At 57.7% G+C, this 26,052-nt stretch overlaps 12 protein-coding genes across 12 annotated transcripts; 4 read left to right on the top strand and 8 right to left on the bottom strand.

Annotated features, from left to right (window-relative positions):
- Positions 1-204: 204 nt before the first annotated feature.
- On the bottom strand, positions 205-1,372 carry BDY17DRAFT_317889 (NADP-dependent oxidoreductase domain-containing protein; the record flags this gene model as incomplete). The annotated part of the gene is made up of 6 exons (XM_033736144.1): positions 205-233; positions 307-522; positions 581-722; positions 777-941; positions 995-1,260; positions 1,330-1,372. The coding sequence occupies 6 exons, from the start codon at positions 1,370-1,372 to the stop codon at positions 205-207; spliced, it is 861 nt and encodes a 286-aa protein (XP_033587759.1).
- A 341-nt stretch (positions 1,373-1,713) lies between these two features.
- Positions 1,714-3,034, top strand: BDY17DRAFT_253975 (eRF1 domain 1-domain-containing protein; the record flags this gene model as incomplete). The annotated part of the gene is made up of 2 exons (XM_033731388.1): positions 1,714-1,794; positions 1,865-3,034. 2 exons carry the CDS (start codon positions 1,714-1,716, stop codon positions 3,032-3,034), a joined length of 1,251 nt encoding a protein of 416 aa, XP_033587758.1.
- A 137-nt stretch (positions 3,035-3,171) lies between these two features.
- BDY17DRAFT_184365 (uncharacterized protein) lies at positions 3,172-4,061 on the top strand. The gene has a single exon (XM_033729943.1). The coding sequence runs from the start codon at positions 3,308-3,310 to the stop codon at positions 3,776-3,778; it is 471 nt and encodes a 156-aa protein (XP_033587757.1). The 5' UTR covers positions 3,172-3,307; the 3' UTR covers positions 3,779-4,061.
- A 763-nt stretch (positions 4,062-4,824) lies between these two features.
- BDY17DRAFT_300849 (uncharacterized protein) lies at positions 4,825-6,341 on the top strand. Its single transcript, XM_033734134.1, has 2 exons — positions 4,825-5,945; positions 5,999-6,341. Exons 1-2 carry the CDS (start codon positions 4,863-4,865, stop codon positions 6,203-6,205), a joined length of 1,290 nt encoding a protein of 429 aa, XP_033587756.1. The 5' UTR covers positions 4,825-4,862; the 3' UTR covers positions 6,206-6,341.
- Positions 6,342-7,271, bottom strand: BDY17DRAFT_300844 (Endoribonuclease L-PSP/chorismate mutase-like protein). Its single transcript, XM_033734133.1, has 5 exons — positions 7,079-7,271; positions 7,003-7,016; positions 6,906-6,937; positions 6,718-6,853; positions 6,342-6,654 (listed from the first exon to the last, which is right to left on the bottom strand). Exons 1-5 carry the CDS (start codon positions 7,242-7,244, stop codon positions 6,493-6,495), a joined length of 510 nt encoding a protein of 169 aa, XP_033587755.1. The 5' UTR covers positions 7,245-7,271; the 3' UTR covers positions 6,342-6,492.
- An 89-nt stretch (positions 7,272-7,360) lies between these two features.
- On the bottom strand, positions 7,361-8,987 carry BDY17DRAFT_300840 (triose-phosphate transporter family-domain-containing protein). The gene is made up of 6 exons (XM_033734132.1): positions 8,967-8,987; positions 8,602-8,909; positions 8,435-8,534; positions 8,221-8,371; positions 7,911-8,167; positions 7,361-7,851 (listed from the first exon to the last, which is right to left on the bottom strand). The coding sequence occupies exons 2-6, from the start codon at positions 8,694-8,696 to the stop codon at positions 7,528-7,530; spliced, it is 927 nt and encodes a 308-aa protein (XP_033587754.1). The 5' UTR covers positions 8,697-8,909; positions 8,967-8,987; the 3' UTR covers positions 7,361-7,527.
- Positions 8,988-9,589: 602 nt separating this feature from the next.
- Positions 9,590-11,974, bottom strand: BDY17DRAFT_254354 (uncharacterized protein; the record flags this gene model as incomplete). Its single annotated transcript, XM_033731424.1, has 3 exons — positions 9,590-10,407; positions 10,463-11,615; positions 11,744-11,974. The coding sequence occupies 3 exons, from the start codon at positions 11,972-11,974 to the stop codon at positions 9,590-9,592; spliced, it is 2,202 nt and encodes a 733-aa protein (XP_033587753.1).
- A 259-nt stretch (positions 11,975-12,233) lies between these two features.
- BDY17DRAFT_300831 (uncharacterized protein) lies at positions 12,234-16,321 on the bottom strand. The gene is made up of 3 exons (XM_033734131.1): positions 15,351-16,321; positions 15,154-15,279; positions 12,234-15,031 (listed from the first exon to the last, which is right to left on the bottom strand). Exons 1-3 carry the CDS (start codon positions 15,860-15,862, stop codon positions 12,487-12,489), a joined length of 3,183 nt encoding a protein of 1,060 aa, XP_033587752.1. The 5' UTR covers positions 15,863-16,321; the 3' UTR covers positions 12,234-12,486.
- On the top strand, positions 16,322-18,114 carry BDY17DRAFT_300829 (uncharacterized protein). The gene has a single exon (XM_033734130.1). The coding sequence runs from the start codon at positions 16,565-16,567 to the stop codon at positions 17,966-17,968; it is 1,404 nt and encodes a 467-aa protein (XP_033587751.1). The 5' UTR covers positions 16,322-16,564; the 3' UTR covers positions 17,969-18,114.
- Positions 18,047-19,700, bottom strand: BDY17DRAFT_325891 (maintenance of telomere capping protein 1; the record flags this gene model as incomplete). Its single annotated transcript, XM_033737427.1, has 2 exons — positions 18,047-19,002; positions 19,061-19,700. The coding sequence occupies 2 exons, from the start codon at positions 19,698-19,700 to the stop codon at positions 18,047-18,049; spliced, it is 1,596 nt and encodes a 531-aa protein (XP_033587750.1).
- A 109-nt stretch (positions 19,701-19,809) lies between these two features.
- On the bottom strand, positions 19,810-22,815 carry BDY17DRAFT_184037 (Ca2+/calmodulin-dependent protein kinase). Its single transcript, XM_033729942.1, has 4 exons — positions 21,985-22,815; positions 21,804-21,857; positions 21,446-21,690; positions 19,810-21,391 (listed from the first exon to the last, which is right to left on the bottom strand). The coding sequence occupies exons 1-4, from the start codon at positions 22,525-22,527 to the stop codon at positions 20,233-20,235; spliced, it is 2,001 nt and encodes a 666-aa protein (XP_033587749.1). The 5' UTR covers positions 22,528-22,815; the 3' UTR covers positions 19,810-20,232.
- An 860-nt stretch (positions 22,816-23,675) lies between these two features.
- Positions 23,676-25,226, bottom strand: BDY17DRAFT_300823 (quinone reductase). Its single transcript, XM_033734129.1, has 2 exons — positions 23,966-25,226; positions 23,676-23,913 (listed from the first exon to the last, which is right to left on the bottom strand). The coding sequence occupies exons 1-2, from the start codon at positions 24,813-24,815 to the stop codon at positions 23,717-23,719; spliced, it is 1,047 nt and encodes a 348-aa protein (XP_033587748.1). The 5' UTR covers positions 24,816-25,226; the 3' UTR covers positions 23,676-23,716.
- Positions 25,227-26,052: the final 826 nt, after the last annotated feature.

The raw sequence follows: 26,052 nt of genomic DNA, 5'->3' as shown, positions 1-26,052 counted from the left end.
TTGATCATCACCACCACCATCCTTGTCATTTTTCTCATACACATGCTTCCTCATACTGCAAGGAGCGAATATTTTGTTCTCAGCCACGAGTCCCGACAAAGAACTTGGTGTAATAACTCTTGGCATGACCGTAGACGAACTGGAATGCAATCCCTCCACCTGACGGCCAGTCAATAACTACTACAGAGCTCACGTGAAGTGGACTTATTCACTCAGCGGGCTTTTGGTCGGATCTAATTAGAGTCGTCAGCAAATGGACCACCCATCGAAGTCTGCAAAGTACGAATAAGGCAGTTAGAAACTCACCCCAAGCCGACGGCGAATAAGCGCCCGTCTCCAGAGTCTTCATATCCTCCTTGTCCAGCTCGAAGTCGTAGATCTGTGTATTCTCCTCGATGCGCTTCTTCGTGACGCTCTTGGGGAGGATGACGAAGCCTTTCTGCAGGCCCCAGCGTAGGAGGATCTGAGCGGGTGTCTTGTTGTGCTTCTTTGACAGTTTTGCAAGAATGGGATCGTCCATTCCTTATTTTGACATAGTCAGTGACGATGTAGTCTGATGTGGGAGGGTGGCACCACTCACTCTGACTGCGAACGAGAGGCGAATATGCCTCTAGCACCACGCCTCTCTTCTCGCACCATTCCACGATGTCGGGGCGCGCGAGCCAGGGGTGGAGCTCGACTTGGTTGACGGAGAGCACGCCTGCTTTCTCCTTGGATTGTTGCTGTGGCCCTGTTAGCATTGACTAGAAGCAGATTTCAGAGATGGAAAAGCTCGCCTTTTGCCACTTCTCTAGTTCATCGAGATGATGCACGCCATAGTTGCTCACACCAATGCTTCGGACTTTGCCTTCGTTCACTTTCTCCACGAGGCCTTGCCATGCGCCAAGCCGGGCCTCCTTGCCGCCATACGGGGCATGGAGAAGGTAGAGATCAATGTAGTCCTAAGAACGTGTCAATAGTCTGCCTCTCGAGTAAGACGGTGAAGCAAGCTTACAAGTCCGGTCTTCTTCAGGCTCTCATCTACGCATTTCTTCGCACCCTGATAGTTGACTTCCTTGGGCGGGACCTTGGACGTGAAGTACAGCTGATCGCGCGGGATGCCGGCCTTCAACATGCCAGCTGAAGAAGGCTCCTCGTTGCGATAGACGGTAGCGGAGTCGACGTGTCGATAGCCCGTCTTGATCGCGTGATCGGTGACATCTTCTGCGACGTCTGAGGGCGTCTGGTACACGCCGTAGCCCAACACTGGAATTTCCCAGCCTGTTTGTTGATTGAGACGAGATTAGTAGGCTGCTACATCGTCCCGAGATGATCGATCGATAGACTAACCAGAGGCGAGCTTCACTTTACTGTTGATGTCGTACTTGGCCATTGTGGCGGTCGATGCTACGAAGGAGCGGCGCTGCGGCGTTGAGAGGTGTTTCTGGAGTAAGATACTTCTCGAAAGCGATGATGACTTTGGAAGACTCAACGGCATTTGTGAATGATAATGGACGAACAACTTGCCACCGATGTGGAGTGAAGACGAATGGAATGGTATGGAGACCTGAGGCACGATTCGACCCCAGCTACGTCAGTGGACCGTGCGCGAATTTCTACGCGTGAGTGCAGATGATGCAGATCAGCGCATCAACTCGACATCCACACAGTCTGGCCTGTGTTGAACAATTCTCTCGAGAATGCGGTGACAATCTGACACAAACAATCTTCAAGATGCGCCTCATCAAGCAGAACATCGAGCGCAAAGATGGCTCCGGCTCGGCAACGCTCCTGCCAGAGGAACCCGAAGACATGGTGAGCTGCCTGTCCGTCTCTGCTGCTCATACGCATCGTCCGCCGCAGCCTCGCTAACCTCATCGCTCAGTGGCATGCGTACAACCTCATCCGCGAAAATGATCTCCTCCGCGCCTCAGCCGTGCGCAAAATCATCACCGAGTCCGGCGCAGGCAGTCGATCCGTCGACCGAGTACACACCACTTTGACCATCCGCGTGACCAAAACCGACTTCGACCCGCAAGCCGGCCAACTACACGTCTCCGGCCGAGTGGCGGAGGAGAACAAGCATGTCAAGCTCGGCGGCTTCCACACCCTCGATCTCGAGCTACATCGGAACTTCACGCTGGAAAAGGCGGATGGGTGGGATAGCGTGGCGCTCGATACGTTGAAAGAGGCCGTGAATCAGGATGCGAAGGCGGAGCTCTGGGCCGTCATTATGCAAGAGGGTTTGGCGAACATTTGCCTTATTACAGAACACCAGACGATCCTGCGGCAGCGGATTGAAGTCAGCCTTCCGAAGAAGCGCGCAGGCTCCACGGACCACGAGAAGCAGCTGCAGAAGTTCTTTCAGACTACGTTTGAGTCTCTCCAACGGCTAATAGATCTGGTGGACCCCAAGCCGTTGCTCTTGGCCAGCCCAGGCTTCACGGCGAGTAGCTTTCAGCAGTACATCAAAGCACAAGCGGCGTCCGGAGGCGATAAACGAATACAACGGCTTCTACACAAGATTGTCGTCGTGCACTCCGCCTCTGCGCACCTACACAGTCTCGGCGAGGTTCTCAGCAGTACAACCGTGACGAAGCAGCTCAGCGACACGAAGTTCGCGCGAGAAACGCAACTCATGGAGCGCTTCTTCGAACTGATGCGCAACGATGATGCGCGAGCGTGGTACGGGCCGAGAGAGTGCGAGGCGGCGGTGGAGCGAGGAGCGGTGGGAAAGGGAGGCGGCGTTCTGTTAATATCCAACGCGCTGTTCCGAAGCCAGGAGATCAAGACTCGGCGTAGATGGGTGAGGCTTGTGGATGAGGTGAAAGATCAAGGGGGTGAGGTGCGGATATTAAGCAGTATGCACGAGAGCGGGAAGAGGCTGGAAGGACTTGGTGGGATTGCGGCGATTTTGACCTTTCCCATCGAAGACCTGGACGGGGGAGACGAAGGTGGGGATGAGAATGGTGGCGAGTTCATTCACAACGGTGATGATGCCGGACCGCTGCATGGTATCGAGGGTAGGACGGAGCACGTGGACATCGACATATAACCATTGCCTACATTGGGAAGGTGGAGCCATCTTTCCTAAAAGGGAAAGCGGTACATCCAATGCTCTCCACAACCCTGCAACATTGCCTGAAACGACCCTTGGTAGAAACGTTGGGCCCTCGATCTACTTCAGGAGGACTGCACTCCTCATTTGTGGGCATGAGGTCAGCACATTCGAAAAAAAAAGATAAATAGGGCCTCTCGCACCCTCGAGCAACAGCACATCCACCTCCATCTACCAACACCAAACCACTGCCGACTGCAACCAATCATCATGGCTTCCAACCTTTACGAACGCATCACGCAGACCGCCCTCGAGTTCGCCCACGGCTACGACCAAGCCAACTGCGGCCGCGACATCACCACCCTCTCCACCGCCCTAACGCCCACCTGCCGCCGCTACTTCGCCCCCGCCTCTCTCCTCACACAAGCCCCCGCCCTCGCAGCAGGACGCAGCAACGCCGAATTCGAAGCGCAAACACAGCAAGAACTCACGGGCGCCATGTCCAGCTGGGAAGTGGAGATTCTCGATTTGACCGTCGACGAACGGGCGCGGAAAGCGGTGGTGCGGCTTGTGTCGCACGCGACGAGCAAGCGGGGCAAGACGTATGACTTTGAGAATGTGTTTACGCTGTTTTTCACGGAGGACGGGGCCAAGGTGGAGAAGATTGTGCAGTTTGTTGATGTTGGGGCTGCGGGGCAGTTTATGAGAGATGAGATGGAGTTTACGGGGCAGTTGCAGTGAGGGGGGATGAAGGGATCGAGTAGAGAGGGTAAGACGGATTACGAGGGACGACTTTGATACAGATAGAGCTGCTCAGAGCAATTGTGATCGATTGTCTGGAAACCTCCTCGCCGGGCAGAGCTCCGAAAATGCCAAAAGAAGATAATTAGTCTCCATTTCCAAACTTAGCTGGTGATCAAGGTCTGCTATTTTGGTAGATTTAGCTCTCTTTAATTGAGACTAAATTAGCTGCATTGAGGCCCCCCACCGATCCAAATTCCCACCTAAGTCCCAAAAATAGCAGCACCGCTTGCCTCGCCTCAGTCATCAGGCTGTCGCGCTGGCTGGCGTTCACCCAGAACCACTCGATCTCGGAGTCGACGAGTGCGGCTTGACCGCTGCGGGCGGCGCTGCCTTGGGGGTGTCCGTGGTATTGCGGCGAGGGCGATGCGCATTTTGCTTCTCACCGTTCGTCACATCGTGGCCAGTGAATGCTGCGGAGGGCGGCAGCTTTATACCGCCTTCGCTGGTGTGTTCAATTGGGAATCATCAGCCTCCGAGGCGTGGTTCTGGCGGTGTAGGGTCAATGTCGTCATGTGCTCGTTGCGTAAGGCGTGGGTTATGTAAGTTGCGAATGGCCGGGTCGCGTATCCGACAACAGCCGGTGGAGGTGCGTCGACATGGAATACGAGCGGTGTCTCCCCATCTTCGCTCCCACGGCGGCAGTCGTGAACCCGTCTCGGTGGAGGAGAATGCCAATGCCTTGCCGACACCTACATTGATCATCCGAGATACGCAGCAAATGCCAGAGCAGACCGGCGAGCAAAGCGGCACGAGACGCGCTCAAGCTGCATCATCTCCATTCGGCGAAGTGCGAGGGCGGATGCTCCTCCGCCGTAGCCTCCTCCATCGCATCATTAGCTCAGCAAGTCTGAAACATGGGCGGGCGCTGCACACGTTGCTGAAAATAATGAGAGGAGAGCCGCCCGCTCCGCACGCATGCGCCGCCTAAGCCCCGGCGGGTCCGTGTGGAGGGGGGGCAAAGTCTAATGCTTAATTAAGGCGCACCCCGGTCGGCGCAAGGCTCCGCCCACGCCATCGCGGTATGGCATCTGTACTACTTAGAGCATGCGCCGTCCAGCTTCTCGGTCACATTCTGTGTAGAGTCGAGTTGTCACTTCCCTCACTCCGACTCCTCTGCTCGGCTTCGCTGCTGTGGCCCCTCCCTACCATGTCTGACGTTCGGACCTACCCCAATCAGCAGGCGGGCGGATACGCTTCCGAGTCCATGTCGAGTTTCGGCGTCTATATCCCATTCCACCCCTCATATCTGACTCCAGACCACAACCCCGACACCCTCGATCAATGGGATGCGCGTCCCTACTCCTCCTCCCCACCACACCAGCCGACCGCCCAATACCCCACGCAACACCCCACCATCACCATCCCACCGTACCAAGGCCACCCCAAAGACCCCAACCGTCCCCGCAGCAGTCCCAGCACCTTCGGCCCGACCTTCGACAACACGCAGTGGCCCGTTTCCAGCGGCCTGCCATTTTCCAGCGGTCTTCCGCTCCCCGATGTCGGATTGGGCATCTACCATCCCAACACCATCGGCCAGCCGACGCCAGTGACTTCCACTTTCCCCCCCAACTTCCTGCAGCCCTTTGCTTCTCCCACCATGGCGCAGCAAGAGCACGAGGCGATGAAGAGGAAAGACTCGCAGCAGCAAACCACAAACCTTTGCAGCACGTCAAGTCCACCAGGCAATCGAATCGCCCACCCGCAGCCCCGCAAACCCTCCTCCAACCAACTCGCCACAAACATCACAGCTACCGCCAGCGGAGGCACTCCGCAAAAGCGCAGACGCAGCGAAGACGACCATCCAGCCGACGCGCCTCAGTCCAAAAACAACAAGCGCCGCCGCATCTGCTCCTTCAACCTCGCGGAGCTGAGCGACAACGATCGCCTGCTCGCGCAAATCTGCGCGGAGAAGTCCTACTCGTGGAAGGACGTGGCCGAGTGCTACTCGGAGGTGGTGGGCGAGCCGACGAAAATCGAGACGCTGCAGATGCGGTACGGGCGGATGCGGGGCAAGACGCGCGCGTGGACGGAGGGGGACGTCGAGGCGCTGCGCCTGGCGGTCGAGGTGTGGGAGGAGAAGAAGTGGGAGATTGTCGCCAAGGAGGTGAGCTTTGATCTGCGCTGCAGTTGAGAGAATGTGGGCTAACGACGGTTTAGATGCTCGCCTTTGGCATTGCAGAGAAGTGGAATGCGTCACAGCTGGAGCGGAAATGGCGGGAATTGGAACTGGCAGGTGGTGCGGCATCGAGAGGCAGTGGTGGCGCGAGGACCGTGGCCATGACGCCCGCCCTGTCGCAGTTTTCTTCGTCGCAGCTGTCCACGCCCATCGACGCGCCGGCGCATTTCAATTGGCCACTGCCGTGAGTACATCGATTGGTCTTGACCTACCTCTGAGTTCGAGAATCATACCCAAGGCGCAAGTGGAGTGAGCCGGCGCAGGACAAGGGTAGGCAGCGGGCTTTTGCATTTTCAATGATACCCCTTACACTCGCTTTGGACATCGGCGCTTTTTGGCGTTTATTGCAAGTGTTTAGCTATGCAACTTGGTTTGAAGTATATCAACTTTTCAGCACACCAAATTTTACCTTCGAGAGCAAGTCATTTGACCGCCGTCCATCCGTTGGCAGACTTTGATGTCGTCCGTGCTGCGCTCATGCACTCCCACTCAGTGCAATGCACTCAATCTCCACCGGCACGCCCTTGGGGAGTTCCTTGACAGCAACGCAGGATCGCGAAGGCTTGTGCGCAAAGTACTTTTCGTACACCCCGTTCATCTCGGCGAAGTCACCCATGGAAGTGAGGAAGACGGTCGTCTAGACATGATCAGTTCGCACATGCACACATACAAATCTGTGCTATGCGATTGGTGGCCTTACCTTGATGACCCGATCAATGGACGAGCCAGCCGCCTCGAGAATGGCCTTGACGCTCTCGCACGACGCCTTCGTCTTGTCTGCAATGCTGCCCTCGACGAGCTTGCCGGAGGCATCGGCGGGGATTTGGCCGGACACGCTGCGAGGACGAGTCAGTCGGGTGAGTGGTGCGGCTGTACAAGTGACCGTACAAAATATGCGGCCCGGCGATCATGGCTTGGGACTGTAGAGGAGAGATCAGTGGCAGCCCGCCATAGTGTGCTCTGGTAAGAGAGATGGAGGTCTTACGTAGGGCCCCACGGCTGCGAGGGAAATGGATGTCAGTCAATGCTGAAATGAAGTACATGAAATATTCGACACTCACGCTGGGCGGCATTCTTGGTGTTGAAGGTCTTGAGATCAGACATGGTTCTGGTTTGGGATTGGGGAAGCGGAAGGCGGTAGGTGTTGACTCGGGGGAGAAGTGTAGTTGCTGGCTTTTCGAGGCGTGAGATGATGGAAGAGAGGCGAAGAGTTCTTTGCATGAGCATTGTTCGTTGAGGGAGGGAGATGGAGCCTGTCCTTAAGGTGCGGTGGGTAGCGTTTCCGCCTTGGGCTATTTAAGCCGGTCACAACCGCCTTCCGAGATTTCCCTAATGCGGCCTGAGGCTTCATCAATTTGGTGAATGTTTCCCTGGAGCTTAGAGAGCAGTCTAGTTCGTTTAAATGTACATGAAGTAAAATCCCGATGGGTATTCTATACATGCATATTGACAGCGCCCAATCTCCAAGTATACACTCCGACGCTTACCTAAACGAAGCACAAGGACATCCTCAAACTCCCAACGACGGCGCCACCGGCAGCCAAGTCCACACAACGACACCAATAACAGCGAGAGTGGCACAAAGCCCAACAGCGCGTGATCGAATGGGGTGCTCACGCTGGTAATCCCCAACCGTCAGGCGCGTCTGCCGACCCAACTGCTGCAATTTCTCGCCGCCGAGTCGGTAGTACACCAGCCCGCCCAGCGCAATCGAGTAGCCGAAATACTGTATGATGGTCACGGGGTCGCCGAAGATGGCCATCGATGCCATGACGAGCAGGATGTCTTTGAGGACGCCGCAGAGCGTGAGCACGACGGCGGAGGTCTTGCCGATCTGTGTTTCGATGGTGGTTAGTTGAAAAGCCTGGATTGGAGCATGGAAGCAGGACTCACCAGCAACACAACGGACACATTCAAGCAAAAAGCCACGAAGGCGTTGGCGAGCAGGACGCCCGCACCAAGGTTGCTGATGTCCGCCAACGTCATCTTGGGAACTTCGATGATGAGAGTAATGACGCCGTTGATCACGGCGCACGCGGGCGCGTAGTAGTAGAGGGAGACCATGGGGTCCATCTTGAAATCCGCGGAGCTCAGCAGCCGCTGCACCATCACCAGACGCGTGGCCTCGAAGAGGATGCCTCCAGCTTGGACTAGGTGCTTGTTAGCGTTGACGTTCAAATCGCCCGACAATCAGCAAACATACAGAGGAAGCCGGCCAAGTTGAAGTTGATCTCTGCGTAAGAAGCAATGCCGACTCCGATGACAATCGTCGAGACATTGGCAAGGGTCTTCATGTTGGGTGGTGCCAGGCCGAAAATCCACGTGGCAAGCAGAGTGGCGACGGTATTCGTGGCCTGAAAATCATCAACATCAGCATGTACTCGGCCACAGTCTCGAAGCGCGACAGCTCCACATACCTTCAACATCTGGATAAAGGACACGCTCAAGTACATGTACGCCACGTTGCCGAAAATCAAGCTCATGCTGAACATGACACCGATCGGGACGATGGCTCGCCTGTCCGCCCACATTGCATCAGCAAGACCCCTCTCGAATCCCGATTGACTGATCATGGCCAACTCACATGTACACCTCCGTAGTCATGGGCACCTTGTGTCGGGAATCAAGGTAGTTCGTGAAGCGCGCCATGCCCTGGGTCATAGCCGCAGCGAACAGCATATGCCACGTCGTGAGAAAGAGGGCTACGACCAATTAGCAACCATTGGAACCCGCAAAAAACATCTTAGCCTTGTCATACGGAACTCTGCGCACAAACGTCAGCATCACCCATCAATCATCCATCTGGGGACAGCAAGATACGCACGAAACTTCGCCGTAAACAGAATCCACTTGTTGAACAAAATCACGCTCGAGCTGAGCGCAATCCACAACCTATCCCACCCAAATCAGCATTTCCTCTCCAAAAACGCAGACGGAGCCACGGCTCACGAAATGTAAATCGCCGGATGCACTCCTCCTCCACCACTACCACCGCCGCCGCTGCCGCCGCCGCTCGCATCACCACCACCGCTCCCACCGCCCTCGAGTTTCCGCTCGCGCTCGCCTGACGCTCGACCCATGATTACCACCTCACTGTCGAGGTTCAGGGTGGATGATGGGTCCGAAAAAGAGATAGGCGCAGAAGGGGAAAATAGAGTAGATGAATGGGGAAGGGGCTGCCTCTCGTTAAGCCCGTCTGCAGGCACGCAAGCACAAAAGGAGGGAGGCAGAGGTTCGAGGGCCTGTTTGGGTTTAGCGTGGCCGTTGTTACTAAGTGCAAGGTTTCGTGCCGCGCGGGCCGATATTTGGGGATTGGCCTGGCGTCTGGCGTCATATGGAAGGGCCGATGCTCAATGCTCACACGGTATGGCTTCACGATCGAACGGTGATGGACGGGTGAAGCGACAGACAGATCCAGATACGGGTGCGAATATGCGAATATCGCGTATCTACAACAACGTCGTGCCCCCACTCGCCATTCTATGCCTCTAATGCCCCCTCGCCAAAACATCAAAAAACAACCCAGCAACAGAATCGTGGACAACAAACCCACTCACTACGCATGCCAGACATCAAGGCTGAAACGTCAACCCATCCATCCCCCCAAGCGACGGCAACTGCAGCTGCAAATTCCCATCCAGCGCCCAACTAAGCGGATCGAAAACCGCATTCGCGCCAAACGTATTGTCCCACCCCATGGGATCGTCGAGCCCCGACCCATCCCCAAACGTCGACACAATGCCTCCGGCGCCGAGACCCGTGCCGCCACCGTGTAAATTCCCGGGGGGCTGCGGCGTGTTGCGCGCGTTCGTGTCGCCGCCGCCGACGCGCGTGGGGTTCTCGGCGACGTGGTCGAGGTTTTCGCGCCCGGCTTGGCCTGCTTGTTGGCGCCAGCGCCAGATGGCGTCGTAGAGGACGGAGAGGGAGCAGCGGCAGCGGACGCGCAGCTGGAGGCTTTCGTCGGGTTGTTTGGAAGCGGCGCTGTCGGAGGAGAAGAGGCGTTGCTCGCTTGCGCCGCTTGTCTGCCATAGTTGGGCCATCACTTCTGCCAGTCGTTGGGGGAGGTCGTTGCTTCGGACGCTGAGTTTGCGGAGGCCGGCGACGGTGCGGGAGAAGAGGGTGCGGCCGGAGGGGATGTCGACGTGGGCGGCGTAGAAGGAGTTGAGGAGTTTGAGCAGTGTCGTCGCGCCGGCGAGCATCATTTGCTCCAGGTAGCGGGGTATGTACATGAAGATGTTGGGAGGTGAGTCCAGCACGCAGGAGAGCAAGCTGGAGGCGGCGATGTATACATTGCGCAGATCGACCAGATAGTTGGAATGCGAGGGCTTGTCGAAGAAGGCGCTCAGTCGTAAGTGCAGGGCGGCGGCTTTGAGGTACAGAATATCAACGGCTGGTGCAGAAGTTAGCGATAGTCGAGTGGTCGTCAACAGCAATTGCAAACTTACGAGTAGAACGAGTGGAAAGTATCGTCACTTCCAGCTCTCCGAGTTCTCGAGAGTACATGTCAATCTGTAGACCACGCTGCGCTTGGTCGACCTCGACAATATGGTCACGCTGCATGGTGTACAAGGTCCGCGTGACGGTATCGCAAAACTTCTCCACCTGGCAGCGAGTGTGCAATTCGCTCTTCATCTGATCCAGATGCAGGCCGTACGTGTACCAGGCCCAACGAGACAGCGGCGGCTGTCCTTGACCAGTAGCTACATTCTGCGCGACGATGTTGACCGTGGCCCAAGTGTGCAGTCGATCCGTGACTTCCTCATCCCGAAGCTCGACTTTGAAGCGGCTAAAGTCGTTTGCGTGGCTGGGTCGATGTAATCCGTGCTGCATCGCAAGCTGGAACATGACGCCCACGAGCATCATTGTCGGCTCTCCCGAGGTCGACGAGTTCGGCAAGGGCCAGGTGCATAGGAGTGCAATGGCCTTGACAACGTGGTACGTTTGCGGAATGCCGGATATCGTTGTCCAAAGCATCTCTTCAAGAGGCCGCTGCAGTTCCATCAGCAAGCCCGGCTTGGTATCGTACCTCCGCGACGCGATTGCAAGGATGGTCCAGTGTAGGAGCGGATGCTGCTTGTAGTACTCGCTGTACGGGGTCTCCGGGCTCAAGATCGGGATAAATTGATGATAAGCATTGAAGAAGATGCTGAACAGCTCGCTCACTTGCTCATCCGTAAGCGTCACCGGACCCAGCGTCCTCGTCGACGTCCCAGCAGTGATGGAAGGGTAGGAGGTAGGTGGCATCTCGCGAAAGCCCTGACTCAAGTCGAGCAGACTGCGTGAAGCAGCGGCCTCACTAGGACCGAGCAACGGCGGCGGCCCGGCCATCTGCGCGACGGGCGCATGCCCCACGACGGGAGACGTCGCATACGACCCGCTGTAGTTGGAGCCCGTCTTGCCATCGTTGGGCAGGAACATGCCCAGCGCCTCGTATCGCGCCAGCCGATCTTTGACCAGGTCCAACTCCCGCACCATCTCTTCGTGCTGTGCGCGCTTGCCCAGCCGCTTGAAGTCGCTGTCGATGGAGCAGTCGAGGCCATGCTTGACGCATCGCGAGCAAGGCTTATATGGCGGGCCGGGGTCGACATTGCATCGCAACTGCGGATGAGAAACAGATCAGCACACGGTGTGACTCAAGCATTGACGGATGGCGGCAACGCGCTGCGCATAGCTTCACGCTCCGCACAGAGTGCCATTGTCCAATGCCGTGGCGGAGAGAAGCCTACCTTCTGCTGCCGACAATCATTACACGCCCTCTTCACCCCGGGCTGATGCCGCGCCTTGCTGGCGGGCGAGTCCTCGCCATTCGGCGTGCCGATGGAGGCGCGCTTGCGCTTGCGCCCGGAGGCCTCGTCGTCGGGGCTGGCGGCGCCATTGAGGGAGGCCTGGGCGGGCGAGTGCAGGGCGGCGGCGGCGGCGCCGGGCGGGTCGAAGGAGGTGCCGCTGCTCCAAGACATGTCGCGGGCGTGTGCTGGTAGGCCAAGTGGGCTGTATTGCGTGGGTGCCGGTGTCGGAGGAGGGAGAGCAATTGTGTGGACGGCTTCGCTTCGAGACTCCCATTCCAGGCCCGATGCAACGACCCCGCCTCCGCCCCGCACGGACCAGTCGCGTCTGCCTATCCCGCGCTTGCAACTCGGCTTACGGCTGGGAGGGCTGGCACACGGACGAGGCTGTGGCTTCAAAGGATATAGAAGAGAATGAATGAAGGAAAGGTGGTCGATCGTCGAAGATATCATACAACAGTAGAATGCCCATCTTCTCGGCATCTCATCACTTAGGAACCATGGCGCCAAGCGCAGACGAGAAAGCTGCCATAAGCAGTGCTCCAGTCCAAGGCTAAACGCAGAAAAACAGCACTGCTTCCATCCCCCAACACACCAGCGTTGTCCAGCCGATCTCCCTCCATTCGTAAGACCCCATCCATCCATTCCGAGAATAGCGAGGAGGAGGAAGCAGAACAACAACACCCTCACTCCTCCATCTCGCCCTCGTCATCCACCTCCATCTCCGACCCAACACTAACCTCCCTCTCATCCCCACCACCAGATCCCCGACTCTTCCTAGGCCCCTTCTTGATCCCCGCGTCACGCCTCTTGTGCAAATTCTTGCTCCCTGGGGGTCTGCCCTTCTTATGACCAGCCGCAGTAGCACCCGTACCATTCCCAGGACTCTCCTCCCTATTACTCGCCACACCCACGCTATCACCCCTCAACTCCCGGATGCGCTTCGGCACGTGTCCACGCCAGCGACCTCTAGTCGCAGGTGCAAAGCCATTAGGCATCGGGCCGCCGAGGGGAGTCGTGGTGGGATCGTCTGGCGTCATACTTGGGGCCTTGCTGTTGAGATTGGTGCGACGACGACGGGGTTGGTCGATGATGCCGTCGAAGCGATGGACGGGCTTGACGGCACGACGGGGGCCGAGAGGTTCGTCGTCGCCAAAGTTCCACCCTGGCAGAGTGCCGCTGTGGGCTTGGGCGGTACCGCGTTGGCGACGATGGCGAAGCTCGCGACCATCGACGTCGCGCTGGATGCGCTGGGAATACGGGTCTTGGAAGCCGATGCGGCGGCCATCGAAGGCGTAGTCGTACAGTTCCGCTTCTTTCCGGTCTTCGAAAATCTGCTCTTCGACTGGCAGCCTTCCGCCCTTGGCCGGCTTGCGCGGGATGCGGTTGTGCGGCGCGGTGACTTTGTCAAGGAAGAGGTATTCATCTTGGAGTTGGTTGAGCACGAGTTGGGTGTTCTCGGCGAGACGTTTGAGGTTGTCAAGACTGCGAACGATGGGATCGTGCTTGGTGAGAGCTCGGACGAAGGTATCCGCGGGGTTGATGGGACGGTACAGGTTGGGGAGGCGGTGCTGTCCGTAGTCGTCGATATCTTCGGGGTCTGGCGACCAGTCGTCATCTCGGTACAGCTGCGGCAAATCCTCTTCCTGGAGCACGTCTTCCTCGGGCTCGAGCATGCGCGGTCTCGGTGTCGGCACTTGCGATTGCGCGACGGATGAAATGAGCCCATCTTCTGCACCCTGAAAGCCACCAAGCTTGTTCGTGCGCCGGCGCTTGATCACCGGTTGCTCATCATCTCTGGTGCCATAGCGCCGTGCGTTTTCCGCAGCCGCGACCTCGCGCTCAAGCTGCGCCTCCGGACCATCGAAGTACGATGTCCGAGGTTTGGGCTTAGGCCTGCGAGAGCCATGCTTTTGCATAGCTTCAAAGTCTTGCTTCGTCAACCGTCCCCACTTGCCACCTCCGCGGTAGTACCAGTTCAGGCCGGGCCACTTGTCTGGACCCTCCGCTCGCATAACCAGTGCAGTGAGGGGAGGCGGCTTGTTGTACTCGTCCTCTTCTTCCAACAGCGTGGCTGCATCCGACCTCTCGCGCCCTCCTGGGCCACGGATCGCAGTCTTGTTAGAAGCGCCGGGTGGGGGCAGTCCACGGGCCCAACGGCCTTGGCCTCGATGATGAAATGTCTCCTCGGGATGAGCGTTGACGTAATCGGTAGTGACAAGACCATCCGGATCCTCTTCTTCGAACTCGTCCTCTTCGTCCTCATCTTCCGAGTAGGTTTGGCTTGGCCGAGGCCCACGCGCATAGCGACCTTGACCGCGGTGATGGAAAACTTCGTCAGGGTGTGCGCGAACATACGACTTGCTGTACAGACGGTCCTCTCCGTCATCCATGGGCGAGACTGCTGCAAAGCTCCTCTTGCGGCGCGATGCTGCCCAGTGTTCCGGCGCGGGACCTCTCATGTAACGCGCATTACCGCGATGATGAAACTCTTCTTCCGGGTGGGCGAGGACGTACTCTTTGGAGTAGATGGATTGATCGCGCTCGTACGCGGGCGATCCAGACTGAGATGCTTGCGTGGTGGCGACGCTGACGGCGCTCTGACGTTTGTACCAACCGTTTCCGCGATGAACCCACTTGACTTCGGGATGCTGCAGTGCGTACTCTTTGGACACAGCTGCATCTTCGTCCTCGTTTGCTTCGTCTCCATCATCATCTTCGTCGTGCATCGGCAGATCTTCGTTGCCGACCACGAGCGAGGATCGGTGACCGGTCGCATCGGGTCCGGGCTTGTACCAGCCGTTGCCACAGTGGTGGAACTCGACGCCGGGATAGTTGTCAAGCTGAGTGACGTGAACGGTCTTTGCGCCCTCGAACTGGTAGGTTCCATCGTTGCGACGGATGAGCGCATGGGCTTCCATGTCGCGCGGCTTGACACGGCGGCCTTTGGGACGATCGCCACGTTTGTACCATCCGTTGCCGGTGTGGTAGAACTTCTCGTTGGGGTGGGCATCGACGTACTGCTTGTCGTACGTCGGCTCCTTGTCGCCCGCCATGCTGTCGTCCTCGTCGGACTCGTTGTAGTTTTGATGGGTCAGATTGCGCGAGCTTCGACGATCCAACTCGGCGGAGGAGGGAGGTCTGGTGCGACGCGCGGGACGGACGGAAAGGTGGTCAGCGGAAGAAGCAGTTTGCGCTTCGCTAACTTGTCGGCGCAGGGACAGTCGTTGCCTAGGGGTCGTGTGATTGAGTTAGCGCTAAGGTGTTACACACGGCGAACATTCACTACTTTGCCACCGAGGGCGGAAACTTCTGGGACGCAGAAGGGGACGAAATGATTGGATTGCTCATACCGAGGAGTAGTGAACTTTGTATCGTCGTCCAGAGATCTGCGTCGCGGAGGCATGGGGTGATCTGATGCTTTGCTTCGCCAGTCGTCCACGACTTTGCGGAGGTTGTAATCACTCGCTTTGGGATTGCTGTGAAGGACGTCAGTGCGGGCTTCACATGCCAAAAGATCGATCAGTGAAGTGTGAATTGATTCACTCACCTTTCTGATCGGATGAGGGGAGATGGACGAGACTGTGCAGCGGGCAGGTAGCGGCCTTGGCCTCGATGCACCCAATCGATCTCGGGATGCAGCAGGGTGTACTGCTTGGAGTAAGTGCCGCGGGCGTTTGGCCCATCCTGATCGTCTTCGGGCCCCTCTGCTTTGACGCCCGATGAATCTGCGGGCGAAAGATTGAGGGTAGGAATGGAACGTGGAGGTTGACGGTCTTTAAGTTTGCCCAAAGCTTCGCGAGCCGTGGGGGAGTTGAATTTGATGATCAACAAATGACCATCGCGCACCTCTGCGAGAGGAAGGGGCTTTGGCATGGCTGTGACGGGCGAAAGGGCCAACACGGAGTCGAATGCCGACGGTTGCGCGGGTGCTGGAGGTCCAGGAGCGACCAATATATCTGACGAGGAGGAGGAGCTGTGCGCGGCGCTAGGCCTGTTTGGCGCTCCCTCCCAACCGGTTGGCGGGTCGCGGGACTCCACGGCGGGTTCCCTGTCGGCCATGATGGATCAGGCCGACGACCATTCGATGAATTGGAGTTGGAAATGGAGCGAAGAGTGTGAGCGAAGTCGAGTAGACATCACGCAGGCGTCCAATTTCCCATGCCTTCCCTTTCTGCGACTTCTCGGGGCCTGCCGCTTCCGCCCGCGTAGTCTCTCGTCCAATCAGCGAGCGACGCGCTAACGCAACCTTGTCTCCCGCTACTCCCGAAGACGTCTGGACGTCTTGGACGCTGGCCAGACCGTGGAGAAGAATGAGGCAAGGGAGAACTTTTTGAATACCATCAGATACTCATCGCTCAACGCCTGTGAACATGGCCTTGACTTTGTACAACTTGCCACGAATCGGGCGCCTCTGCTGACCTATCGAGGATGACAACGGCGGCTGATAAAGGCTGATGAGCTAAGCCTCGCCACCGCTTTACTCCCGTGACAACCCGATCGATCCAACAACATGGACGGCATACGTGGGAACACGTATTTACCTTGTTATCGATCCACAGCATCTCTATCTCGTTATTTCCTTCATTTCAGGCGTCGAAAAACCGTCAAACGTCGCCTTTTTATTCCCTTCCATGACGTCAACAAGCTCAGGCTCAGTGCAAGTAAGCAACATGCATTGAAACAGCGAGATCCGTAATATTCCTTCATCGGCCGCATCTTCTCGTTCTCCATCTCGCTGGCCGTATACAGCGTAGCATCAGAATGCCCGTCGACCTGCTACATCACTACCGCCATGTCACCAACCACATCATCCCCGGCCCCCAAAGCCTCTCCTACTTCATCCCCTTGCTCCTCCTTCCAACTGCTCTCCTCATTCCTCGACATATTCTCCCACGATGGCTCAGCATTGCCTTCTTCATGCCGACAATCACTCTGGCCTCCCTGTCCGCCTGGACTGCGATGCGCGGCGTTGATGTCATCTCCGTCGACGTCGTCCTTTCGTCGCTGTACTTGCTCGTGTTGAACGATCCGTGGAAGGATTTTCAATACATTCCATCTTCATCATCACACGGCGATGTCAGCAATTCATCTCCAAGAAGGTCAATCAAGGGAGACGCTCGTCGATCATCCACTCGAACCACGAAGTCGGGACGAACAACCAAACCGAAGACACTCGCTATATCCAACCAACACTACCCCGAGTCTTTCGCCCAGCGCCTAAGCTGGGTCCTCAACCTCCTAACATCAATCCGCTTCAACAACTGGAAAATCAACCTCCCCTCACACGACACGCACCAGCCCCCATCCCCCGCCTTTCCAACCCGCAAAGCTCTCTTCCTCCAAGCCCTCCTCAGCCTCACGCGAGGCTACCTCATCCTCGACCTAACAAGCGCCTACACGCATTCAGACCCCTACTTCACCAACCCCCACATCCCCATCTCCTCTCCCCTCCCAACCACAATCACAACCCTCTTCCCACTACCCCCTCAGTTCCTCCGCGCAATGATCCTCAGCGCCCAAGCCTGGGCCCTCATCTCCCAAATCTTCTACGCTCCCGCCCTCCTCCCGCTAGCCCTCAATGCCTGCTCTCTAATCCCCGATTCCTGGTCTCCGCACACTTGGGCCCCGTACTTCGGTTCCCCACTGGACGTCCTCGCGCACGGCGTGCGCGGCTTCTGGGGCCGATATTGGCACCAAATGATGCGACACTCGACTTCCGCTCCGGGGTACGCGGTCGCGGATTTGTTGGGGTTGAGCAAGGGGGGCTTGCTACGGTATGCTGTTATTACGGTCGTGGCGTTCGGGTTGAGTGGGGTTGTGCATATGGGTTTGGTGCCGCCGGAGCCGTTGGGGGCGACGGTGAGCGTGGATTTGCTGAGGGTGTATGTGGCGGGGTTCTTTTGGGTGCAGCCGGTTGCGTTGATGGTGGAGGCGGTGGTGGAGCGGGTGTGGATGCGCGGGAAGAAGGTTGAAGGCCCGGCGACGATTTGGAGACGTGTGGTCATTGCTATTTGGGTTGGCTGCTGGTTCACGCTTTACGTGCCGCTACTCGGGGAGGCAGGGCGACAGCTGGGATATTGGAGGCATTGGCTCGTGCCGTTTAGTTTGTGGAAATGGGCGCGAGGAGAAGCTGATTTCGTAACATGGTCGTTTCTGCGGAATTAGATGGGAACAATCACCACACCGCAACGCCTCCAGAACCCCCGCTGGAAAAATAAACACCTCTCAACCAAACCCATCCCCTCATAACGCCCTCGCCGCCTCCCCGGCAACCTCATTCTCCTCCACCCTCCTCTTCCCCTTCCCTAGCCCCCCCTCACCAACCCCCATCCTCCGCGCAACATACCGCTGCGCCACAACACCAACAACCAGCACCAGAACCTCCTCCATCCACTCCGCAACCCACTCGCGCGGATCCACGCCGCCCGCCTCAATCATCTCCACAATACTCTCCGGCAGTCCGTCATCTGACGTTGCCGACGCCGCCGCGTCCAGCCAGCCCACCCACTTTTGCGGGAAAGGCTGGGAGAGCGAGCTGAAGGAGAGGGAGTGCAGGGGGTCGTGCAGGTAGATGGCGAAGCAGACGAGGTCTTCCGCCGAGTCTTCGGGCTCCACGACGCCGGCGGTCTCGGCTTTCTTCACGCCCGCTTCGTGAGCGTCGCCTGCGAAGAGGTCCGCTTCGGCGGTATAGCCCACGGCCTGGATCGCGAGGAAGATATCCGAGCTCCGCACGGGATTGCTCTGGCTCTCGCCCTCCAGTGCCCGGCGCGCCGCCTCTTCCACCCCGCCTCGAGCATCAAAGAACTCCTTTGCATAGCTCTCCGCACTCACCCTCGCCAGCCTGCTCCCCTCTTTTAATCCCCTCACAACCCCCAAATCCCGCTTCTGACCCTCGTCCCGCCACCACGGCCCGTCCGCCCAGCCGCCAGAGGTGCCCCCAAGCACACTCCCCCTGTAGCCCTCCGAAGAGCCGCTGCGGGAGCGGTTCTCGCTTCCGCGCTGGATGACGAGCAGGTCGCCGCCTTCGACTTGCGACATGATGCGCGAGAAGGTGGAGTAGATGAGGGGGTCGAGGGAGGGGTAGTGCAGGATGTCGTGGGTGGTGTGGATTTGGAGGCGTTCGTGTGCGGCGATGGGAGGGGCGATGTGAGAGAGGAGGGTGCTGAAGGTGGGCAGGGCGCGGGAGCGGATGTCGGTGCCTGCAGAACGTTCTTGTTAGTAGTCATCCCGAGCAACGGAAGTGGAGGGAACACGCACTCAAAGTCTGCAAGCCAGCTCCATACCCCCTCACCTGCTCCGCCCACTTGAGCGCCTCCTCATTCTCGCGAATCTCCTTGGCCAAGTTCTGCGCCTGGCTCACAGCCGCCGTAGCAGCGCTGAACATACTCCCCCACCAGCCTCCTCCGCTCTTCTTCTGCTGCTGCTGCTCCGCCTTCTGCTGCGCGGGCGCGGGCAAAGGCTCCTCCCCCGGCACGAAACTCTGATGATAACTCCTCCCTCCATCACCACTACTCCTCGCCGCAACGCCCCTCGCCCTCTCCTCGCTATTCCTCCCACTCGGCGGCCCGGAAGAGGCAGGCGTGTGCTCCGCGCGTCTGGGGCTCTTGTTCGTGCCGCCAGACGTCGTGCTCGAGCTTAGCCGCGGAGTGGTAGGGCGGGAAGCGTGTGTGGAGGAAGCAGGCTGCGCACTAGACGCGGCAGCAGCGGCGGCGGCGCGTTTGGTCGCGAGTTGGGCTTGGATGGCTTCTAGGGCGAAGGCGCCATCGTCGTCATCGTCATCGTTGGTGTTGGTGGTTGCTCTGGTGGAGGACTGCTTTGTTGTGGAGGGGGTGTCGGGGGATTCGTTCGACAGGGCGTCGAGTTGGGCGAGGAGGTCTTCGTCTTGTTTGCGCGACATGGTTGTGGACTGGGAGGCTATGCACTGAGTCTTGTGTCGAAGGAACAGTCCCGAGGCTGACACTGAGACGGGTGTAGCGCGTTCTAGAGAAGGAGGACGTCGTCGCGAGCGCTGCTCGCTCGGCGAGGCACATGCACCTCCCTCGTCAACCCTTAACTCTAATTGGCGAAGCGTGAACTCTGTTCGACTCTCCCCAGCGCGCCGATCATCTGGTCTTCAGATCATCACGTACGAGACACGGACGAGGATAAGCAACACCGGAAAGTGACTTGAGATGGTGTAAAAGCCTCTGAACACCATCAACCCCTAATTGACTCCACTCCATAATCTGCATCCCATCTGCTCTGCTCCTGGTTCCCCCTCGTCGCCTAGAAGCGTCAATGGGTCGGGCGAGCTACAGCGTCGAAAGCGATCAGATCAAAACCTCCACCCACGCCAGGGGAACCTTGCCCAAAAGACTGGCGCCCAGTTCTAAATCAGTTCATCCACACACACAGCACAATCGTTGACTTGCCGCTGCGCGCCAGCATTTCTAAGAAGCAACAGTAGCTTCATTTCTCAGTCCACTCGCCTCCGCCTTCTTCCCTCTTCGTCCCAAAAGCGTGGCATTGTCCAGACTCAACTCAAATGCACCCGCACGGTTCTTCACCTGTCGCTTCGCCGCCGCCGCAACCTCTGGCGAGTGCTGGCCATAGCCCCTCTGCGCCGGCTGTTGCGAGCGCGGCGGTGCATTCGTCTGCCGCGCCTGAGCCGCCGGAGAGATCTTCGTATCCCTCATCTGCCTCTCCATGCCGTGCACATCCGGTGCAGCATTGGCTTTGGGAAGCTTGGCGGGCAGGTTCTGTTGATTGGGGTCGAAAGGCGCCGACACGCCTTCGTCTTCGTCGTCATCGTACTCCTCGCTCAGAGCATTGAGGTTCATCGCCGCGCCGCCTCCACCGCGGTAGCCTTGCTTGAAGTTCTTGCGTCGCTTGCTCTCTTCCTCTTGTCGGTGGACGGAGTAGCCGACGTCGAAGACTTCGCGCAGGTTGACGGCGCCGGGGGATCGGAAGTCCCCGCGTCTGCCCGCGCCCGGAGTCTCGTCGAGGTATGCAAAGTCGGGCTTCATGGGCGAAGCACCGCCTTGTCTCGAGTACAACGGCGTGGCGAGCGGAGGGGCGTCCAATGCGGCATACGTGGGCTCATTGGTCTTTCGGATCCAAGGGTGCGCCAAGAACTGCTTGATGTCGTATCGCTTCTCCGGGTCGACAGTGAGCAGATGAGAGACGAGGTCTTGTGCCGATTTGGAGATATCGTCCCACCAGGGCGAGAGGAAGGTGTACTGTCCTCGGGCCACCTTCTCCGTCAATACTTGAATGCTTTCGTCGTAGAATGGAGGGAAGCCGCAGAGCAGAGTGTACAGCACGCAGCCTAGCGCCCACATGTCGACACTCTTGGAGTAGCGCTCGTCCTTGACGATTTCGGGGGCGGTGTAGCCGACGGTGCCACAAGGCGTCTGGGTAACACTGTCCCAGATGATCTTGGAGAGACCAAAGTCGGCAATCTTGATCACTCCAATCCCACCGGCTCCCTGGCCGTGAACGAATTCGCCCTCATCCGCTTTGTCTTCGTCATCGGGGTGCTTGGGTTTCGGGTTTTTGGTCGGGACAAAGGGGATGGGGTAGAACAAGAGATTTTCGGGTTTGATATCCCTACGAGTTCGTCAGTCTCGAAAATCACCTGTTGAGCACTGGGACAAGACTCACCGATGCACGACACCAGCTTCCTCATGCAAATACTCCAGAGCGTTGGCCACCTGCGTGATGACGTGACGTGCCAGGTCTTCGCTAAAGTACGTAAGACGGACGATTTGATGGAAGAGCTCGCCACCGGGGCACAACTCCAAGATGATGTAATAGTATTGGCGGGATTCGGAGAAGTCGACGAGGCCGACAATGTTGGGGTGGTCGAGTTGCCGCATGATCTGGACCTCTTTCAGGATGTTGGCGCGCTGTGAATAGATGACGTCAGTTAGCCTTTCGCACGTTCCAGCGCAGGGGCAAGAGGTAGTGAAAAGCAAAAGAGGGGGGTGGGAGACGAGGTAAGAGAGTCAAGGGGTCGCACCTCCACGGTCTTGGTCGCTTTGTTTTCATAGTCCGGGTGCATGACCCCTTTGCCCTAAAAGGCGCGAGAATGTTGGCAGGTGTTCGTGAAGCAAAATGGTGTGGAGGGCATCGGAGGGGGGTGGGGAAAGAGGGAGAGGTCGGGAGATGATGTAGCCACACGCCTCGGAGTCTTTCCTTACCTGCGTTGAATTCATCTCAAACTTCCTCACCACCTTGATCGCAACCTCGGGGTATTGGTGGTTGTTATCGCGGGCGCGGTAGACATTGCTGAAGGCGCCGTCGCCCATCTTCTCCACGAGGGTCCAGCGCTCCAGACCAGGATATCGGGGCAGCTTGCCCTTGCTTTCCCGCTCTTCCGCCACGATTCTTTCGAGCACAGACGGATCGTAGTCTTTCGCCTTTTGATCTCGTTTCTGCTGGGCCTCTGCGGCGTTGGCGGCGGCATGCCCGGCTTTGGCGGCCTGGTTGCGGTTGTCGCCGGGTGCTGCTGAGTAGGCTTCTTGCGGTTGTTGGGGTGGAGCGGGGTGTGGTGATCGGTGGTCTTGGATGTTGGGCTCGCTCATGCCGTAGTCGGCGGGCCCGCCATTGTGCTGTGCGACGCCGCGATGCTGCTGGGCGTGCACGTTGGAAACGTGGGTGGTGGCTTGGTCGTGCGGCGAGCGGCCGTCTCGGGCTTGCTTGCCATGGCGGATGAAGTTCTTGAGGTTCTGAATGGTCGACATGGTCAGACTGCGTGCTCCGTCGGCTGCTTATCAATCGAAGAGCCTGGGTCAAGAGGAGAGGGCGGAACAGAGGGGGAGCATGAGCGGGTATGCAGGGAGAAGAAGGGTGGAAGGGAGATGTGGTGGTGGGGGAGGAGAGGGAAGAGCGCTTGATGTGCGACGCAGAGACTGATGGAAGCGAAGGCACGATCAGATAGAGCAGAGCAAGGCGGGAAGCAAGAGGAGACGGTGGAGGCGAAGTGACGCTGGTGGGTACGTCATGTCAACCGAAGCAAGCCCCCCCCAAACGCTGGGGCCACACGTGCTTCGACGCAGCGATGACGCGCCCGGCCAACGGCCCAACTCGATCAGAGCCGACGCAGGAAACTCCGCGGACTGACCTCTGCATCTAACTTCTCGCTCGATATTTTCCCAAAGGACAGTCGCTTGCCGGGTGGGTGGGCTTTGGCGGGGTTGCTGGGCTCTTTGGGTTTACTGCGAATCGGGCTGGGCGGCAAGGTCACCCCAAAGATGCGCATTGCGTCCAGCTCGGGCGGGATGAGGTGAGACGGAGCAAAAGACAATGACTGCAGCGAAGACACGCGAGGAAAACACTTTGCGCGACGTCCAGGCTTTATAAACACTTCGTCTACCCCGTCGCCTCCATCTGGAACGTGACTGTCCTTACCCATCGTTCTACCCGCGACGTCCCGGCGCATAAATAGCCCGGACTTTCACGATTCTCCATTTGAGCGAAGGGCCCTTCCAGGTCCAGCTCGGAGACAGCTCTCGTCTCATCACGTGAACCTCGAAGGGCTGATGTACCGATTCCACCACAGTCGTTCAACGCCAAACGGCAAAGGTAAGCGACGTTGAGATCATGGAGCTCATGTCTTGGGCAGGGATCTGCATTCGAGGCTGTACTGTACCTCGTCCATTCGAACGGCAGCGCAAGCAGTTCTGGGGAACTCGTCCTAACGAGGCCTCTACCTCCTTCGAAACATAACCAGGACACGGTTGGGTGTCAATACCACCTTGATCCCGTCTCCCTATTAACGTCCACAGAACTGGAACGTCAGCCCACCTTGCCGAGCAAATGGGTCCATCCCGAGCAAATGCTTACATCACTCGCTAACAAGGCTTACAGAGCTGTCGGTATTCATCAACACTTCCTGTATCTCTCAGTACGCTACATCGCTATTTCACTACCTCATGCCAGCTCAACCACATATTTCCTAGCCGAAGCCCCCTTCTTGATGAGGTCCACTGCCTCCTGCACACTCTCCAGCCCCTTGCCAACGACATACGCGTCCGGCTTGCACTTCAAGCTCCCGTCGGCGAGAGCGTCCGTGGTCCATTTCCAGATTGCCGGTCCCACGGCCGTATGTCGGAGCGAGTCACCGTAGTCTGCATATCTCCATTAGTGACGCCAGATCGATGGAAAACAGCATCCACTCACTGTAACCCAGCTGCACTCCACCCGGCAGCGGCTTCTCGTACTTCATCATGTCTGGCAACACCGTCGCCACCAGCTGCTTGCCTCCGAGTTGCACGGCAATCTCCGCGCTCTTAATGTACACCTCCTCTCCCATGACGGCCGCAAACACGCCACCGAACTCCTTGCCCTTGAGCGCGGCCACGACGTCCTCCACCACCGTCTCGCTCTTGTAATCGAACACGTAATCCGCCCCAAGGCTTCGGCAATACTCATGATTGTGCGCGCTCGCAGTCGTCGCCACCTGCAACCCCGCCGCTTTGACGGCTTGAATCCCGCAACTGCCTACACTCGACGCTCCACCCCAGATCAACACCACTTTGTCGCCTGCAACCTTCACCTGCCCGGTCTTCGGATACGGCAGGTCCAGATTGTAGTCCTCAAACAATCCCACGCAAGCAGTGCACATGCCCAAAGGAAGTACAGCCGCATCCTTGAAAGCCACTCCCTCCGGAAGCTTGACAGCCATACTCTCGGAAATATTGCAATACAGCTGAAACGTGCCGCCACGATGGTCCTCATTCTCATCACCCTCCTCTACGCACGGAATGCCCATGACGCGATCGCCGACTTGGAAGGCCTTGACGGCGCTGCCGACGGCCGTGATGGTGCCGGCGGCGTCGATGCCCAGGACGCGCGGAAAGGTGTTGTAGACCATGCCTGTTGCTTGCACGCCTCCGTCGACGGGGTTGATGGCTACGGCGTGCACGCGGATGGTGAGTTCGTGGGGGCGAGGGGTGGGCATTGGCGCCGAGGCGATCTGAAAGGGGTAGCCTTTCCGTTCATTGAGCCAGGCTGCTTGGTTGGTGGACATTTCGAAAAAGGGATGGGGGTTGAATTGAAAGACACTGATGAATGGAATTGTGATGAGGAGTAGCGGTAGTAATGGATAGCATGAGTTGATGGAACATGGAAAGAGAACTTTGTCTTCTTAGTTATACCTTGCCTTCCGACCGGAGACGGAGACGGAGAGTCAACCACTTTCCAGATGCTATGGAGGTGTTCCTGCATTGGTAGAGGGCAATGACGGTAGCATAATCAACTTCAATACGACGTGGAGTAAGGTGGGACCGGGGATTCCAAGAGGAATTGGTGGTATGTCCGTTGCTCACCAAACGTGGCCAATGAGCGATGCCTGACCGTGAATGTTTGCGCGAGCTGAGCTGGTGTTTGTCATCAAACAGAACATTGAATGGAGTGGTGGGGTCGCGAGGAAAGGCTAAAGCAGAAACGACGTGCCAAGACTGCTTGAATGCGACGTGAGGTTAGCGCGGCCCGCAGAAAGATGTCAGGTTGCAGCACCAGGTCTGAATGATGCAAAGTGTAGCAAGTACATGACGACGTATTAATGGGTGCGCGTAGATTCACGTAGTGTGGCATCTGTTCGCTCACCGAGCCCATCGACTCAACTTGCGCCGCGTCCACCTCCACATCTTGCAATCCCTTCACCGGCTTCGTCCTTTCCGATTCTGCCTGACCAACGAGAGGATCAATCTTGGCCGCGTTTATCGTCTCGTCGCGACCGACGGCGCCTTGGTCATCGGCAGTCGCGACAAGATTCCGAGATTGTCCTAGGATATGTCAGAAAGTATATTTTTCGAGGACGCCGGCCTTGTGAGAGGCTGGAGATTCCTGTTGGACGGCAGTTGCGGCCGTCCGTGGCTGGTTGGTCCAAGCAAGTGGCCAGTTGATGCTGCTTGTTCGGTTCTCATCTTTGCGAAGAAGACATCCAGCTTTGAGTTTCGATATTGATGGTAAGGATGGTGATAGGAAATGAAGACGGCTTCCTTGTGGCGAAGAAACGTCACAGACGTCTTTTCTCCTTTTACGAAAGGACGGCCAATGCAGAGGGAACGCAGCTACTGGTACTTGGCCTGGTGGAAACATCACACCTGCAGAGCTCGTGCGCATGACGATGAAAGAGTGCGGGGTGACTCGAAGTAACATAATGAGATGTATTCGAGTACCTTCTTCCTGAGCGATGGCCATCCAAGAGCGTCAATGCATTGTTCTGTTCCAACACTGATTGAGTGGAAGATTGGCAGGCCATT

Source organism: Neohortaea acidophila, assembly GCF_010093505.1.
Source record: "Neohortaea acidophila strain CBS 113389 unplaced genomic scaffold BDY17scaffold_8, whole genome shotgun sequence".
NCBI classification, from domain to species: domain Eukaryota; kingdom Fungi; phylum Ascomycota; class Dothideomycetes; order Mycosphaerellales; family Teratosphaeriaceae; genus Neohortaea; species Neohortaea acidophila.
The sequence above is the reverse complement of the archived record's forward strand: the minus strand, read 5'-3'. Positions and strand labels throughout refer to the sequence as shown.